This window comes from Saccoglossus kowalevskii, chromosome 13 (assembly GCF_978046115.1).
Source record: "Saccoglossus kowalevskii chromosome 13, keSacKowa6.1, whole genome shotgun sequence".
Classification (NCBI taxonomy): domain Eukaryota; kingdom Metazoa; phylum Hemichordata; class Enteropneusta; family Harrimaniidae; genus Saccoglossus; species Saccoglossus kowalevskii.
In genome coordinates, this window is record NC_140653.1 from 21320900 (window position 1) to 21340357 (window position 19458).

The 19458-nt window shown below is 34.9% G+C and overlaps 1 protein-coding gene across 1 annotated transcript; it reads right to left on the bottom strand.

The window, feature by feature from the left end:
- Positions 1-271: 271 nt before the first annotated feature.
- On the bottom strand, positions 272-18014 carry LOC144345252 (putative peptidylglycine alpha-hydroxylating monooxygenase 1). Its single transcript, XM_085507059.1, has 11 exons — positions 17838-18014; positions 15988-16042; positions 12835-12922; positions 11695-11819; positions 7455-7593; positions 6874-6941; positions 6564-6644; positions 5357-5448; positions 4942-4992; positions 4100-4149; positions 272-3673 (listed from the first exon to the last, which is right to left on the bottom strand). The coding sequence occupies exons 1-11, from the start codon at positions 17946-17948 to the stop codon at positions 3490-3492; spliced, it is 1044 nt and encodes a 347-aa protein (XP_085363185.1). The 5' UTR covers positions 17949-18014; the 3' UTR covers positions 272-3489.
- Between the last annotated feature and the right edge of the window lie 1444 nt (positions 18015-19458).

Sequence of the window (19458 nt, forward strand, 5' to 3'; positions counted from 1 at the left end):
GAGAGTGTGCAGCAGAATTCAAATGCGGGGGTTGAAGCTATTGGCAGAAATTCATAGATGCAGTTTTATAAGATATTTGTGTTTGACTGGGCCTCATTGAACTTGGGATCTGTCATGATCTGTTGAAGTTGGTCACAAGCCTGTCAAAAGTGTCGTGTAATGCACACAAATAATCCTAAATTGTAACAACAGTCTGTGGTCAGTTTTGAAGGGAAAGGAGTTTTTCAACAATCAACCTGAGTGAATGAAAGAATCCGACGATGATACTGAATTCACCGGTTTGCAGAGTAATCTTTATTACATAAACACTACTAATATTGAACACAGAAAACAAAAATATATATTTCTTTCAAATATATAAATCTTGAATACATGTATAATGGTTTTTCAAACACTCAAAATGAAAGCCACAACAATTGAGACAAATGAAACTTAACTGCCTGACCCCATTTATCTGCTGCCATTTATAACATTCACTTATGCAATAATTTTCACTTATTCAAAGAGTTAAATTCTCTTTCCGGCCAATATCAAAAATGGCTTTCCTTTTTGTTTACCTTTGACTTGCAATAATGTTCATATACTAGTAATCCAAAATAGAATCAAAGACAAATTACGGGAAATATGCAAAACAAATGATCAAACTGGCAGTCATTTTTGTTGGCCATTATTGTTTTCTAAAAGTTCAAATGATGCGCTGTTTACTGGTAATACAGACGTATTTTTAATTAAAGATTAAATACATATATAACTATAAATATACTGTTTACAAAACTCCGGGCATTTGGGCAGTTGTTTTAGTCATCTTAGGAAAACACCTTGTGGCGGTTTAAAAATAGTCATCATGACTATAAGCTTTCGTGTAGCTAGTGGGACATGTTAATGATGTTTTCTTTTGCAATAATAATGTATAAAGAAGAATACAATTACTTGAGATTTGTAAATGAATTTTCGTTTTGAATAAATTTTACACTATACATAAATATCTCACCCAGCTTTATTTGTAAGAACTGGCCGCATCAATGATCGATATCTAACACATTCAGACAGCTGAACCGTGTAAACTCGAACTGGTGTACGTACTTGCTAAACATTTGTCATAACTTAACACAACACTTAGTCCAGTACGAAAAATTACCAAATCAACAGCTGGCTGAGTACGTTGAAATAAAGTGGTTTATCTGAAATATACGGTCGCAAACCTAGCTATGTTTTTCTTTGGCATAATGTAATTACCCGACCCCATATTTTAAGAAGAGGAATTTGGAGGTAGATTTTACACAAGCTTTATATTCACTTTAACATGAAACTGTCGAGAAATGTAGATTCATTTACATCTTCGGCTATTAGATTATTTCCTAACTAAATATAATAGAATAGAATAGAATATGGTAAATGTAGTGTTATTATTTTTTTTGTTTTTTTAATTTTTATACCTTTACAACCCTACAAATACCGGCAGTAAAAGCAAATAGGCAATCTTCAACCGCAGAAATAAAGATTCTATTTTTAGATAATATCTAATCTAACTAATGGAAAATTTCCCACCTTTTAGCAGCGACATATAATTGCCCGGAGATTGACAAATACATTAGCATGTATGCATCAAGATTATTATATATCACTGATTGCTGGTACTGAATTATGGTTTCAATAAAACGTGCCGCTAAAGTTGGGAAGTTCTGTAATAATGGTATTTCTTATAACATTACTATGTAATATATTGATAAGGTAACAAGTTAAGTAATAGATGCACCTTTCGCTGATTGATCGAAAAGTAAAAAAAAAATTCTGAAGCTAATAAAAGCAGATAGATAATCATAATACATGGCTGTCTGTCATATACATCCGGGTACATATACGTATACATGTTCCAGGGCTGACTAATTATCTTGTCACGCATCATTTGAAACGAGTTCAATTAATATTAGCACATCATAAACATACTGACGGCGTATTGTAAATAATAATAATGAATCCCAGCAGTGCTCTAATGGATTTAAAGAAAATTCTGTGCTAGCTGTTCTGATTCCCCAACACAATATAACACCCCTAGGGGGTCCATTGTATTTAAATAATGAATTAGCTTTCAGTGAACCAAAGCTCACATTTCCACCAGGTTTGCAAGATTTTACTCTGTCAGTATGTTCATATGTGATACATCATTGAAGGAGTCTTCAAATAGTCTCAATTTACATCAGCTTACGTGCTCTCTATAAAAATTACAATCTCCTAAACCTAATAATTATTTAAGGAGGGCTTATTTCTCCCCTTTTGATTTAGTCAACATAGCTGCAGTGACGGAGAAAATAAAATTTTAATGATAAATTGCGTAATATATCTTGATATGTTAATATGCGGATATGAGTTATAATTACCAAATGTAAATCTGACCCGAATAAATCAGAATGTAAAATTTCACAGTTCTTTTAATTGCAACAAATATTTCTTCTATTATGTTTACACAATTCCTAGCGTGCTCGATAAATTTGAATAAATATTGGTTTAGTCAACGCCAGATAATATGATTTTGGCACAACGCCGACTTGAGAGAATGCGGAGTAGACCCCACTGAAAAAGCAAACGACGATGCTTAACTGAGGGTAGTGACCGTTCCGCTCTCTACAGGTATAAAATAAAATAAGGGCTAATATTCAAAAAAAAGGCGCCCAGACTATCAATTTTAGTGGTAGCCCAGCAGTTGGGTCGACGCTGTACCCCTGGACGCTCCTTACTATAACGTCATTCCAATGCACCGTACATGTGCCTATGGGACTGCTAGTCTCAGTTTACATGTAATATGTCGGCATCACAAAATTACGAATGTTTTTTTTATGCGAGAGAGACTTCATTTTATCTCACCTTCATCGCGGAAGGTTCCAGTTGAATATTTAACTTGAATGCATGAATGTCGAATTTTATTATTAAATATTTTATAGTTAATCAATTCTGATTGTGCACATTATGTGTAATCGTGCATTTTTTTTCTAATTAAAGCCCCCCCCCCATATTAATGATGGTCTACTCCTTCCAAGTAACTAGATTCAAAGGACTGTTTAATACGATCATTACCCTAGCAGGCGTTGAGTAAATATTCGTACTACGTATGCAGATTATTCAGAGTCAAATTAGCTCTGCTGCTGAAAATCACCTGCAAAACATCTCTATACATGTATTATCACATCTACATCACATTTCAAATTTGAAATTTGTTTTCGTGTCCTACTATTGTTGGCACAATTAATTATATATATGGTGGTCCCTTGTTGTCATGGTAGTAACTATATTACCTACGAATAAAGTTGATACAAGAAAACTATACAGGAATTTTGATGTCATTTTCAGTTCACGAGTCGGAGAAAATAATATCAGCGACCATTTCACTGGAATTCATCATAAATTATCCGTGTAATGGTTTTCAAAAACAGTATTTCAAATGAAAAATGTGATGTTAGGTGTAGTCACAGTTCTTGGTCGTTCAAGTCACATTTACATATCCATGACTTCCTCATCCGGGTCTTCTGGCACAGTGCTGGCTTGCTTACTGATTTCGGGTGGGACGTTAATCTCATTCCAGTCTATGTCGTTTCCACACTGGTTGAAATCGACACGGTCGACATTTTCAACGAAATACATCATGTAAAAGTTGCACATTTCATCCTTCATGGTGGCACTGTAGGAAACAAATCAAAACAAGCGTCATTTACACATCTCTCTGTATCTCACCTATGAATAGTATATCTATGATTAAAGTGACTTATTATATGTCCTTACGACAATAACAATGTTAACAATGATAATGACGACGACAAAAGACAGATGTCTCTTTGCTTTGTTCCTAAAGTCAATTGTCTGCCTGTGAGCAAATTGAATTTTGTTTAGCTTTTTTGCACCTGGTCCTTATTGCAATTGTTCAATATTACACCAATGTTAGTGATTGATATCATGTAACAGAATAGTGAAAAAATAAAAAGGGTTTGGTGTGTTTACAGATTCTTGCTTACTAGTAGTTATATTTTAGCGTAAATATGGAATTATATATGGGGTGTGATAAATGAGTGATGGTATGGGCGTTGTGATGCCATAGAGAGGGACTTACCCTGTCGAGACCACGTGATCCAAGTTATTAACCATTGTACATCTTGCTGCCTGTAGTATCAAATAAAGAACACATAATTTTTGATTAACAAATTACAGATTTATGTTCAGAGTTTGTAATGTTTATATCTCAGTATTATAATTTACATACATAAGTGCGTTGATTTTAAGAAAACGCGTTGTCAATTGAGTTAATTTTAGTGCGACCATTTGAGCCAAATCGTCCTAATAAAATACTTAATAATAACAATGTACTCTAATATTAGCAATGAAGGGATCTGTGACTCAATTAACAAATTGGTGTATAAGCTAAATGTTCTATTTCGGATTTTTCGTCTCAGCCTCTACTACATATTCCCGGGCTCGTGATTCAGTCGTCGGTTTGGACACTTCCCTGGGATAGGAGCAACATTCTTGTAATTTCGCAAGTAGTAAACCACTGCCAAACGTTCAATTATATAACTGCGTCTAAATCATTTTCGCAAATCTGTTTCTTATTCGGAAAAAAACACATTAAATACTCATTGAAACATAGAAGTGCGCACACATAAGTTTTATGGGTAGGGGGAATATTCCCCCAATTCGCTGCTGGAATAATTTTACGTAAATTTGAGTAAACATTTTTAACAAAACAATTTGACAATTTGTTCAGCTACAAGTTTGAGCAAAGTTTATGTTCACCAAATTAACGCATGTACCAATTACCAATGCATAGTTATAAACAAATATTATATACAACTTGTTCCGAATATCAAATGGTTTTCTCGGGATCGGTTTGCATGGTGTTATATTATATACAACTCTCCATTTGGACAAATTGAGAATGAAAACACAGTCACTCACCAGTACATCACCTTGCGAAATGGGTATATTTTTTCTTATTGGATAAAACATCTACGAAAAAAAGGGAGAACATACGATTTGCGTTAATTTGTGAATAAATACGTGAATAAATCCCAGTATAACCTAATGATTCTAACTCGAATTGACATTGATGTGTATGCAGTGGCGTTGATTATTTTTCCACACTGATAGGTATATGTATATATTATCTTAACATCTTGTATTGTTAATCTTAAGTTTAGCTATGTAAATTATTTGCCCTTTAATGAGCACTTTATTCAAATGACGTGTTAACAATCGCGGGTAGAAAAAAATATCAAAATCATTTTGTATATTCAGCCTAAAAGCGCTGGGAACACGAAGTAATTGTAAAAGACGGCAAATTAAATGGTGTCATATTGGTTGTAAATAATACCTGAGGTAATTGTGGGTTCCTACGTCCTATTTCCGTCCATTCAGTATTTGGTCCGTCGATATCTGTTACGCGATACCCAGCTACAACTGTGCCTAGATTACCAACGAATTAAACTAATATGTAAGTAGTGTTTATTTTAAAGATGTTGTGTCTTCAATATTTTATACCCCTTTCCTGAAATACGACAGTGTTGCCTTAGTGGGCCATAATTTGGTTGACTTGAGTAACATTTTCGTTTTAGTAAGTTAGCAATGAATTATCAAATGGGATTACAAGCAACATTACGAAGAAACAAAAGAAATGCATTATTATTTATCCACCCCTTCTATAGGCCAAATGGTCTCAAGTTGCATGTTTTTTATGATCTATGTGAATCCATATGACGAGCGGTTCTTGCCACTTCACTGCGTAAATCCAGTTTTGCATGACTTAGTTCGTATCAGTAGTGCCACAATCACTAATTGCTTTTCCAGGTACGACAACATTAACGATTAATTGAAATATAATTCTGAATCAAAACATTGTTCTGACAAGCAAAAATTGTTGTCAGTTTATCACTGCTGAAGGGTGAAATCAATTATAATCTGACATTGGATATCTTTTTTATTTTATAGATTAGATGCAATATGTAATTCTACGCTTGATCACATATACTCTTTAATATCGTAGTGAAAGTTACCGACAGGAATATAGTGTTCCATAAATGGTGATTCCATCATTCCCTGATCACACTTGTCTACCCTTTTTCCAGTTTTTGAGGAAATTTGTGTGTGTGTGTTTTGTTTTATTTTGTTGTTTTTTTTCTTGTCCAAAAAGACATTTTCTATACCCGGCATCTAGGTATAATAAAACGAACAACTAAACGAAAAATTAGTGATGATATTCGCTCAAATCATTTTTTTTCGGAGCACAACATTCAAATGATAAACAATGTAAACAAATATATGTGGCCATATTCTAGCATTTGAATGAGCGGCTCATCGCACAATAAATTATATTAGCTACGTTATACCCGTCATTCACCCGCCGGTTTCACCGCGCTTCCAATGCGCGCGAACGCCCTATATTCGTCAACTGCGACGTTGAGAAGCGTGACCTCAGTTCCTGACCGAAAATAGGTGCGCTTATACAAGACTGGTGAAAAACGATTAATTGCATGAAATCTTCATAAATTTGATGGTAAACATAAACAACAAATCATACTCACCAAGTGAATGTGTATGGGTGCGGAAAGCAAATGGATGCATCGTAGGTTTGTCTTCATAAAGACATGCGACCTCTTGATAAACTGTTGAAGACATTAATTATATAAAGCGTGTAAATGTATTGTTACAATTGAGACATTATACATATAAAGTATTGATATATTAGCAAGGAAGCATATGTATGACAACGATGACCGCCAGACGGCCATATTAGATCATATGTGTTTTTTAAAGATATAACCTGCCAGGAGAGTGGTCGAAACTAATTTTAAGTTTAATTTATTCAAATTAATGTTTTAAATTCATGTTTACCTTCTTTTCCTGTGTTCGGAATCGTGCCATACGCAGCCATAAGGTAGACTCCGGCTAGTTTGGGCTGCCTGAAAGAATGACAATACAAATTACAATTTGGCTACAAAAAAGCCCGCGTAATTTTGTCCATGCATAGGTAATGAGAAATTATGTCTTATTGGCTCGCCATTAACAAAGAATACATAAAGATTTGCACATTACTGCACCATTGCATTGTGGGACACCAGTGTGTTGCGCATATTTTGTTAGCTTAGTCTGAAGTTTTTATTTCAATAAATATATATTTTTCCCGACTCAGGAGACTACTACTGAAGCACTTTGTAATTCTATCGATCTGTATTAGAACATTTTGCCATCTTAATACATGAAATATAATAAAGAACTGTTTTATTTTTAAATGCAATAATAGTTAACAGAATATAATTAGTGTTTTTTGGGGGATATAACATAATTCATAATCTGTTATAAATTTGTAAATCACGAACCCCACTGATTCTGCACATCGATGGCACAAATTAGCTTATAAAATGATTTTTTTTTGGTTAAAAAATCTATAATTTATGAATGAAATATACACTTACTTGTCCGGTGTCATATTTAAGGTCATTCCCGATGCGTCCGTTAATGATTTGTCTTTAACAAACTTGTCGACAATTCCATAATGTACTTGTAGAACAAGATAGTCTACCCCAGTATCGCCGCCAACTTTAAATCCAACATCTGAAACAACAGACAAAATAAAGTCATATGATACATGTGCGTGATACACTATATGCAGCGCCCTCTACCAATGACACGTTTCTGTCACGTCAAAATGGCGTTGGAATTGATTGTATTCAGTAAAACCGCATTTCAATGACAGATGTTGATAGCGTGGATGGGGGGGGCGCTACTTATCCGTAGAGTATTTATCCGTAGATATACATAATCGTTACTTATTATCTTTGAAATAAGATTAACTTAAATATAAAAAAAATAATAATCAAACATAAAAAAAAATCTTTGAAATAGATTTAGGCGGACAAGTCAGGGAATTCCCGATATTGTAACATCCCTAAGAGCGTTATGAAATAGGATAAGAATATATTATAATAAATTTATTATTCATTTATGAATATGACTATTGGTATATTGTTCTAGATATGGTCTACCTCTGCGTAATAAACGATAATATGATTAAAACATAATCCGGATTTCCCGCAAATATTTTCCTTTTAAACTAAATACTTATCGTTGACTGGTTTTTCATTATAAAAACAATAAATCATCCATGTGTAAACACGCACATATTCTGCGGCACGTCACTTCCGGATGTCTTTCCCGCCGAGGACAGATAAAACAGATTCGGCCCATCAAGAATTACATTTGCTTAGAATTCGCCCACATTAATTGTTCACCTAGATATCGTTACATCTTACTACAAATATTCTCCACTTTTACGAGACATCTTTCTGACGTAAAGATATTAGATGAAATACGAAACCTTTTAATATTTTTAAGTATTTCTCTCCCTTAGGGCACAATGTGCGCGCGTGAGTTTTTTAAATACTACCATTTACAAAATAAAAATATGTTGCACATGTCAATTACTCGGTGTATACGACTATATAATAGAGCATCGTTGATATGATTAATGATCAAGTCGACCAGTGACAATGCTTTTGATGGATACTCGCAGTAGGGTTTCACAATGCACAGGTAAATGACCTGTTAATGCATCCATAGATTTGACGAATATAGTACGTGGTTTCGCACGTTTTCTTTTCACCTAGCGATCTTTGTGATTGCCAGCAAGACCTAATTTGTTAACATCATGTTCGCACATGTCAGAATTGACGACGACAGCAAATTAAATAAAGTAACGTACATTTCAATCATTTCGCTGAACGTAATGCATTCATTACATCACTGCTTTTGGACTATATGATTGTAACAATCCCACAAGATGCGCGGTGATCATACGCGTTAATATACTATGAAATTAAAATAACTGTCACATGAGAGCGATGTAAAATGTATAAATCAAATGCTAAATAGATTTTCGAGTAATATTATTTACACCCATAGATACAGGTTAACTTAGTTATTTAAATTCGAGATATTACAGTTCAAATTCAAATGTTTTGTGAAAAATTGCATGACGATATCTAATGTCCAAACGGTGTATGGCTGTCCATATAAGTACTAATCAAATATAACTGGCATTATGCTAAAAAAAAAACTTAAATTTTTTTAGCCAAGACATTTTAGTGGTAAATTAACAAAATGTCACATATGGCTGCCATTTTCGAAATACACAGACATTTATTGAAAAATGGTATGGAGAACACATAATATTTGCATTAAAATATAATTTTGAAAATGAGAAAATAATTTGGTTTTTTAATCTCTGGGTCTGTATCTTGATGAAATAATACATTTTTTCGAGGAGAACATGAGTTCACTGTGGCTGTTGACAGCTGAATATATGAGATATCCTTCTGCACGACACTCTATTTCACGTTGCCACGGTGATACACGACGTTAATTGATCTGGCTTCTATGACAACTTGAACAGACAAGAAACCATTCTAGACCGCTGATAGAGTGACGCACAATAATTGAACAAAGAGAAATCTTCCGACTTATGATTTCCTCTGGCGCCAGAACGGCATCAATATTGTTCATTTCGTGGTCTACTATTTTATTTTGAAATGACAATATGCACTTATTTATTAGTAATTGGTGCTATTTACTCGGTATTAAATTAACATAATGCTTATTAGTTTGGTGAAACCTAATATAGACTATACGTTTTCAAAAATCTTGCGATTTAAAAATAAGTATTTTTTCCATATAATACCTTCCTGTAGCAGGCGTGTTTTGTCTGAATTGATTTAGCAATAGACGGATTCCATTTCAGTACCACGTGGTATTTTTTCCGAGCAATTCATACATCCTACTGACTCGTTTGTAGTCACTCATTATATAATCAATAACGTTGTCCACAAATATATATCTGTCACTTCATCCCATGGAAGGTAAATATTTAAATTGGAAACACAGCAAAATCCTTTAAAAACGTTCATTTGGCTCATATGGTCCATGCACAAGACGGGAACTGTGCGCTTCAAAAATTAATTGCGAACGAGCCTACAAGTACTAGTAGCTGACTAGTAATTAGAAGTAATTGACTAGTAATTAGAAGAGAATAGTTTAATAAAACAAAAACACTAAGCATCTAAGGTTGCTTATACTCAGACGCTTAAATTCGTCCAAATTTGAGCTTGTTTTCACAATAATTAAGTGGATAGACTGTTCTAAATAACAGATGCAGAGAAGCAAACCAATCGCTTACTTGAATTACTTGTCGCAGATGAGAATAGAAACACTTATTTGACCTCTGACGTGTGTGGTAGATATGGCTCGACAATAGTAGTAAAATATGACAGCAAATGCTCATGCATTATTTTGAAATTCTTGTGGAAATTGGCTCGCTCTCTCATTTTTAACCTTTTCAAAAACTTCATGTATATCGTTTGAGTGTGATCTACGATCACACTGGAGGATAATCCTGATAGAACTATTTTGTAAAAGATACAACGATCAAAAAGTGTTGACCCACAGTTAGACCAGACCACATCAGCATAGAGTAGTAACACCTTCGCATTATAAAGCATATTAGTAGTTTCAATTGTGAGAAACTGTCTGACCTTTTTCAGAACACTTAATCTTTGAGATATTATATTACACATTTCATTTATATGAAAATTCCAATTTAGATTTGGGTCAAACCAGACACTAGGCTATGTAAGCGAAAAAGTCTCTTCAATTGATTGATTTAAACTACAGCTGTTTGAAAAGAATTTGAATGTGTTAAAAACACACATTTAGTTTTTTTTAAATCTGGAGTTAGCTTATGCAGATCCAGCCAATCCTGAACATGTTTCAGATCGGAATCGCGCGGGTGTTTTAGAAGCATAAAGAGCAGTAGGAAGATTATTAATATATATGATAAATAACAATAGACTTAGTATAGATCATTGGGGCACATCAAAGACTTCAAGCATTGTGTCACTTACTATGTCTTAAATAGAAACTGAGTGTTGGCGAATAGTGGGGGTAATCGCTAATCCGTGCGTTTGCACTTTAATCTCTATTCCACTAAGCCTGTACAGTAAAATTTCAATGGTATCATACACCTGCTTTCGGTCTAAGGCAAACACCTTTTAAAAGTCAATTATATTATGTAAAACATACTAAGGCACTTCCCATAATGCAGTGCTCGTAGAATGATGAGGGCTGAAACCAGATTGCTAAACATCAGAATGACTATTCTAACTAGCTGCTTATGAATACATTTTTCAAAAACTTTCATGAATATGGCAGCTCTGTGATAGGGCGGTAGGTTGATGGATTCGTTTGTTCGCCTTCTTCATAGATGGGAAAACTGGTGTCATGATCAACGTCTGGTCGCGTTTTATAGATTCAAATACGCTGTAATTAATAAGTTGCCATGACTACTAGAATGTATTTTTAAAACACTTCTGAATCGCACCTACAATAGACTATTTCCGGGTTTCAGTGTCAAGTGGTATTTTGTCCGAGCACGTCATCAAATCCCCCATTTTGTTCATCCTAGTTCGTAGCTAATAGTCGTGGTATATTTTATCATAAAAATTCTCCAACATGGTAAATAAATTCTAATTTTGAATATATTCAATTTGTATCCCCAGAATGCGGCTGCCTTACAATTAGACAAAATTTCAGGAGCTTGGATATGCATATGACGACCTAGACGTTTTACTGTAAGTGGTAAAGATATTGGATGTACAGTTTTACCTTTTGGGAGCGCAAGTTTAGGAGCATCCATAGCCCAAGCATAGAGTATCGTTTGTCCGCTTTCACATACTGGTCCAAGATCATCTGGAGCATCATCGTCTGTAGCTGCCATCTCGCCACAATTCCTTTGAGAAGAAAATAGTTGTTAATATCTTGCACACATTTTTAAAATAAATTTGTGTAATCATACAGCAAGTTGTATTATATATAGCATAACAAAAACAGTACATTATAGGACATTTCATTGTTAATCATGCTCACCATACAACCAGGCATACGAGGAATTGTTTGATGAGATGAAATCATTAGCAGTTGAATACATTACATATTGTAAAACATGTATTTTTAGCTAATTTAGCTAATCTGTAATTTTAGCTAATTTAACAGAAACTATATTCCCACAGGGAAATAGTTGACACTTTAGCTAAATTAAGATTTTGTTGATTCATGCCAAGTCAAATCCGCTAAAAATTGCATGCAGCTATTTCAACGTGGTGTACGGTATATTTAAAACCTGTCGTATACGATATGTGATTAGTTGTATTTGATGTTTGTGGTGTCCGATATTTGTTTAATGTGTTATCGTCAATCAATTGAATAGGGGGGAAGGAGTGTATTCAATCAAATATGTAGTTTCTTAAATAATTGGACAGTCCTAATTAAATTAACCACATTACAATAAACTAGCAAAGACGAAGTAAATATTCAGAAGTAGTGTAGACAATTGTAACAGTGATTATCCTAAAATATCGTTATAAGGCACAAATTTGTTTTGTTATTATACAAAACCGACGCCCCATTTAAACCCGTTAAATCAAATACTATTTGATACCGTGATGTTTTTCATACACTAAGAAATAGAAGTGCACACGGGCTGACAAATAGACAGAATTTACTACTTCTAACTGCTGAGTAGACAGCCAAATACGGAGGCGGACACGCAATCTTTCTATTGCTTGGCAAACACACCAACCATTATGCAAATTATGCATTACACTCAGGGGCCTATGAAATAAGCACTAATACGGCGTACATATGATGAATGCTACACGAATTACACGTACGACGTCCCATAAATGTACCGGGTATATACATGTACATTGAATAAATGTGAAAACATGCGCATTTGGATTGACTTACCACACGTTTCTGCGCATGCCCGGTGTCTTACATCCAAAAAGTAACATATGATGTGCCGTTTCTTTCTTGGCATGTGGTTCGAACCCAGCTATTTAAATAAATGCATACATACATAGATTCGATTAGAATGTAAAATGAGATACTATAGTATATTACAGTAGTATTTGACATTGGAATTTGGGTTTTATCTTCTTCAAGTATTATGGTAAATGGTTTATTTAAAACTTACATATATATGTGAATTATTTGTTTAAGCTCTTCTACACATGTGCATATGCTTCATATTGCATGGTAAGCACGACTGCGTATTGGATTTTACTGTTAACGACTTTCACATTATCGTAGCTTATGAAAAATTATCTTGAAAGTGAATTTTCTGATTAACGTATTAGAGTCATAAGGATGGTCGAAAATCGGCAAACAAGCCGAATTTAGGTTCTATGGCGGAAATTAAAAATACAGTGGCCCCTCGCTAAGTCGCGGGTGTTGGGATCCAAGCAAAAACCGCGACTTATCGAGGGCCGCGACTTACCGAGGGACGTCGTGAAAGAGGGAGGTCGTGCATTGAAAAACATATAAAAAGCACATATAAACCCTCGGTTTAGTTAATTGATGTATCATCACATGTGTCAGGAAGTATTCGAATAAAATCATGATTATGTTTGCTGTAAACATTGCGTTGATTATTTTGTTTGTGTCTGATTTTATGTGGGCCGCTTGCTGTTGCTTGCGACTTCGACGGTAACAGCTTCCAAAATAAACCAGTTTCATCGCAATTATAAACATGTTCGTCAAAATAACCACCTTCATAGATAATTTCGCTCAGTTTTTCGGGAAAAGTTCCGACAGCGTCAATGTTCCCAGATCGAGCTTGGCATTGGATTGAGACTGCGTGTGTCGATAGCGTGTCTTCTTTGCCATCGCAAGAACCACCCTGAACTGGCCTTAAATTCAAAGTCGTCATATCTGAGTTGTATGCTTTGCATTGGGTGATGGGACCAGATAGTGGAGTTCCGGCAGACCGTTCTTAAAGAAACGTAAACAGCTTTATCGGTGTCATCATTGTCGGACATTTTCGCTTGTTTTTTCTGTTCAGTCCCGCCTCTTGGTCAACTTTGAAAACAAATTTACTTTTCATTTTTTACCCACCCACGAATAGTGGGCTCAACCACGTGCAACCCTTAACTTGGTTTGACACGGTCGATCGCCGTGAGTTTATGGCGTACGAACAGGCTGTATAGCTTTCGCTTTGATATGCTGCTCAATTGAGAAATAGAGATCAGAATTCTATGAATTCAACTCATTGTAGCGAGTTTTTGTAGAGGTATACCAAAATGGGACCGGCCAAGAAGTACGTACGGTCACTTCTCGACACCCCTGTTGACACCTTGAGTAAGGCCGCCGTCACCCATTGCATCTCAGCAATTGACGGACAGTAGGTGTTAAGTTGTCTTTTTAACGGTTAGTTAAAAACACTATGCAACGAAACATTAGTCTTTGTACTTCAAAACTGCTGTCAAAACACAATAGAAATTTTGGGAGCCATCCAAGTACCCGCGACTTAGCCGAATCGCGACTTACCGAGGCGCGACTTAGCGAGGGGACACTGTATTGTATTTTTATCGCAATATAGCGCTGACAACATGTTTTAAACATTTGTGAAGATCTAACTAAAACATTGACGAGAGACCCACATTTTGTTTGTTTTCAGACGCCTATTATATACGTCATATTTAAGGTGGTAAACTACGATTAAAACTTATTATCCATTTTTACATGTTTTCCAAAACAATTACTGGGTAAAAAACAACAACCAAACGTTGATGACTTGTGTATAAACCAACAATTATATTACACTATTGAAACAAAAGAATGTGATAATTTGTACGTTCGTTCGTTTGTGTTTGATAGATCCAATGTCAGCGTAATCGTTGAGTCTACGTTAAAAACAATGAAACGGCCGTGATTCATTTTCTTCGTGACATGACTGACAGTATTTTTCGGCCTTTACGTATATTAAATAGTGTCTACGTGACACACAGTGTGTGCGCTACAAATATTTGCGGTGGCGTAACGAGCAGGATAATTGATGTCGTCTTTGTAACGCAATGGGCATTTTATTGCCGCATACAACATGGTCCTTGCCGGGGTCAACATCACCTACTATAATATTATTGAAGCGGTTGATACTATGGAGACTTTTACGAGGCCAGTCCTGGATGAAGTAAAAATCGGATGAGAATACAAATTCGATATATGACTTTGCACGTAGTAATAATAATCTTTATTACCATCTCAACTACAATATTACTATATCGCCGAGAATGAGTAGAATTAGTATTTGTATATTGTCGATAATTTTGCACGTCTCACTGGAGAAAATCGTACGCAAATACACAAGTAATAACCGTTGTGTCGGCGCATGTGAGTCATTGAATGTATTGCGGTTCTAGTTATTTTCCCGTTGCGTTAAGAAAATGAATTTTCATTTCAAAAATATATCAGCTTAGGGCGGAGTCTCGTTACTACTGAGAATTGAATAGAGGTCGGTCATTGTTATTCATGATTCATTTGTATTTACGGTAATCCGATGATACGCCGAAGGCCGTTTAATAGTCAACGAGAGATTCGCAACATTTCTCCTTACTGTAATCTTCTGCAGTACTTACGACGTCATCGTTTTTTTCTCTCGTCCCCATGGCAACGCACAATATTCTATTCAAATGAATCCATCTCGGGCGCGCGACCTCAATCAAGAAATGTACATACATTGGAAGGAAGGAATTTTAATTCGAATCTAAGATGATAGGTTTCCAATCAAAATTGTTCAATTCAATTAAATTATTGTCAATTTCATTGATACAAACAGAGTAACAAAAAAAATCAATTGGCGTATGCACATATATATTTAGTATATACATATTTTTTTATTATTTGAAAGCGATCGATTAGAGTCTTCGTGTAAATAATGTTATTTTAAAATTTATCTAACGCGCTGCGGTTTTTCATCAGTAGATGAAGTTAAAATGTAAATGTTTGTTTGTTTTATATTATCAATAACTAAAAGAAATAATAACACGTGTGGTGATAACAAATGTTTCCATCATTATCATCGATTGTTATTTTTTTTTTGTAAAAGTGACGTATACTTACTTATGTACATTGGTTCTTCTGGCATTTTTAATGGGTGGCAATAATACGTGTCGTGCTGTGAAAAGTAACAAAATATATTAGGTCAGAACGCTTCAGTTTGTCTGCCCGTCAATGAATGTCTAAATTTAAATGTCTTGTGCCAAGGTCACGGGTTAATTGATCAAGTTGAATATGATGAATTGGATGATACATATGCCTTTGGCGAAATGATATGTCATTTCATCACGTCGATCGTCATGCGTCTTATGGACGGAAGGGAATGGGTCGCATTTGTTTCAAAATTTCTTATTTCTTAATCTTTTTTTTCAAGTAATACTAGTCAAAATTACCTTTTGTGCGACCAGATGTGTAAATTTTTTAACACGTTTTACTGTGTCATGTAGCATGGAGCTATATGTAGAATAATAACAGATATAAATAATTGTCATCGCTGAGGGTGATATTTCGTATACATATTATGAACGTCCAAACATTTTACCTCGTGTTTACATATTTAGTACGACAGTTGACTCACTATTTTAAACGACAAAAACGTAAAAAAATAAAGTATATGACGCATCATTATATACAAACACAGCTTCCCTTCGACTCATCGTGATAGTTCAATATTGCAACATAAATACTGCAATACTGTACCAGACTCTTCTTGTCAGCGATAATAATTATTCCAAAACTGGATAATAACACATTTCAGATGTTGTTGTTTTTATTATTAATTAAATTATATGTAGTTCTGTTTGTCTCTCTAAATCGTATATTCATTTTGACGAGTTATGGCATTCTTAATGATTTACAGAGTATTTTATTTTGATATTAAATATAGTATTGTAATCCGACTTATTATAAAAAACGGAGATTAATTAATTGAGGTCAATCATACACAATTAGCCCGTGACGTTTTCGAATTTTCGAATCTCACCAGGATTGTGCTGAAATCAACCGTGTCATAAATATTCATTAAATGAATTTATATCTTACAACATATCGGTGCAACAGTTCAACGATTTTTTGCGCCTCAGTTGAATCCTAACCAATGTACCAGTAATCGTTACACATTTACCCTAAATCCCTCTAAGTAACCAAGGCAACGGATAATATCGATCCACTAATAGCCAGATGCATCTGCGATGGCAAATATCATCTGCAATTACTCACGTACAGTAATTACGATATTTTATTCATGAGACGTCACAACAGTTTTATTTAGTTATTCAATTGACCAATGTAAGACATCCCAACATGGCGACAAAGTTACGCTCTAAAACATCAGCATGACGTCACGAGAAAAAGATGTTTACATATCTAGTCACACATTCAAAATATTCATAAATTAATAGTGACATGTACTTAGAACATTACGACTGATTTTCATACAATAATAAATTACATTTTTTTTTCCAAGTACGGAAATTAAACATCCTGTGAAATTCGTTATTTTGATTGGAAATGAAATCAGTATTATAATGATCATTACAGAGACGGTGGGGAGATATAATACGTAGCTTGGCATGTCGAATATTGAAACAACGGGTTGTTGTCGCGAATGATTTCTGAAATTACCGTTCGACATTTGACAATATCATCGGATTTCATAATGCCGTGTGATATACAAAGTAAAAGGAGTAAGTCATGTGCGTTATTTTAAGCCTTATTCGTACCATGACAGTTATTGCGTTATCTCAGCGTCTAACGAGGGATAAGAGGAACCGTTGTTGCGAGTCACTGGAGTTGTTATACAGTTATTTAAATGAACTGTATATTTTTAAAGTTCTCCTGTGCGTCTAGTTACAGGCAGCTTTGAAATAGAACGTTCGGAGACGCGGTATTGTAATCATCGTAAGCATACTTACAACTTGCGGCGACACGTCGGGCATTAGTAAGTCCGTGCTTACATCATTCTTCTTCGCTGCCGCAGATAAGACGAGTAACATAAGTAGAGAAAGGTAAAATCCGACAGCCATGTTGATTTCTTCGGTGCACGCACGAAAGAGTATATAGTTACGGTAAAAGGCGGTGGTTTACTATTTATATATCTCGAATCTGTGACGCTTCGGAGCCCCCTAGCGCACTCAAATTTATCAAAACGATATTGTATCTAAAGAAGCTTTGTGCGACGTTTGCGTTCGGTGTTGCCAAGATTCTGCTCTGATCGACGGGATAAGCCCGACGTGTAGACAGAATTAACTGAACTTTCCGATCTTACACAGTACGTTATGTTAGTTTCGTTTATTATACAATTGCAATATTTGCTTTGCTTCGCGAAAACAAGCTGGTTTGACTTGTTTAACTCCTTCAGCTTTCTGACACGCGCGAAGATTTAATTATCGGAGACGATACCATTCCTGGAAGGGTAAAACGAAAATATATACACGAACGTTAACTGCGATAATTTGTCTGTAAGGCTGGCAAATATCACACCGGTAATACATAGAAAATGCGTTTAAATATCATAAAACAATACACCGGGCGGTTATTGCAAAATAATATTATCGAGTTACTGAATTCATAGCGATAAAATTGAAAACACCCCAGGAAAAATAGACATATTATTAATACATTATTGCTGACGTCACTGTGTACAGGCAATCACTATAAAATGGATAGGGCAAATCGAAGTTTCCTCGCCATTATGAGAAAACTAGATGCGATATTAATGTATAACTCCCCCGATTTATTTCGCCGTTTTAAGGATTTATTAATGGGTTTGGTTAATTGATGATTGTGAAAATCCATCATTTAAATAGTATATTGAGTACGTGCTGGTAATATCTATGATGTCCAGTAAGTGTATCATTTCTTGCGCATGCGTATTTTTTTTTTATTAATAACCGGATGATCATTCGTGTCTCAACTTATACAATTTACATATTTGCAAGTCCGTGTGGAATTAATTAAACAAATTATTAACAAAAAATTATCATTACATATCGATTTTTTGTATATAAAAATGTGGTATTCTGTCGTAACTTCGCAATAAAGGGTAACAATCACCAACACAAACTCGTAAACGTTTTGTCTACAATACGTTTTATACAAGACAAGTTAATTTATTGTTCGTTATTAATTGGTGTAATTATTGTAAGTTAATTAGGTATAGGCTTGCTTTCATCACAAAGCTAGGTGGCTATGTCGTGAATAATTAAGCCGAGCTGTCGTAAAGTGTGAATGATCTTCACAGCAATCACGCAACTTTCTTCTGGTTATGGTGTTGTTTTATTCACCTTCGGGTAATCAGAGATTTGGCTAATTCAAATGGCCATGCATATAATGAATCTGCATTTTTCAATCGCTCTTTGAAAACAAAATAATGTCTCTGTGGTTTGCAATTCCATTAAAACAATCTACTACCGAGGAGGGAGTGTAGTCATAGAAGACCAAGACAAGACAGGACAAGATAGCCCCCTGCGGCGGATCCGGTACGTGATCGTCGTTGCCTGGTGATTGACTAAATGAATGGCAATAAAATTGGAA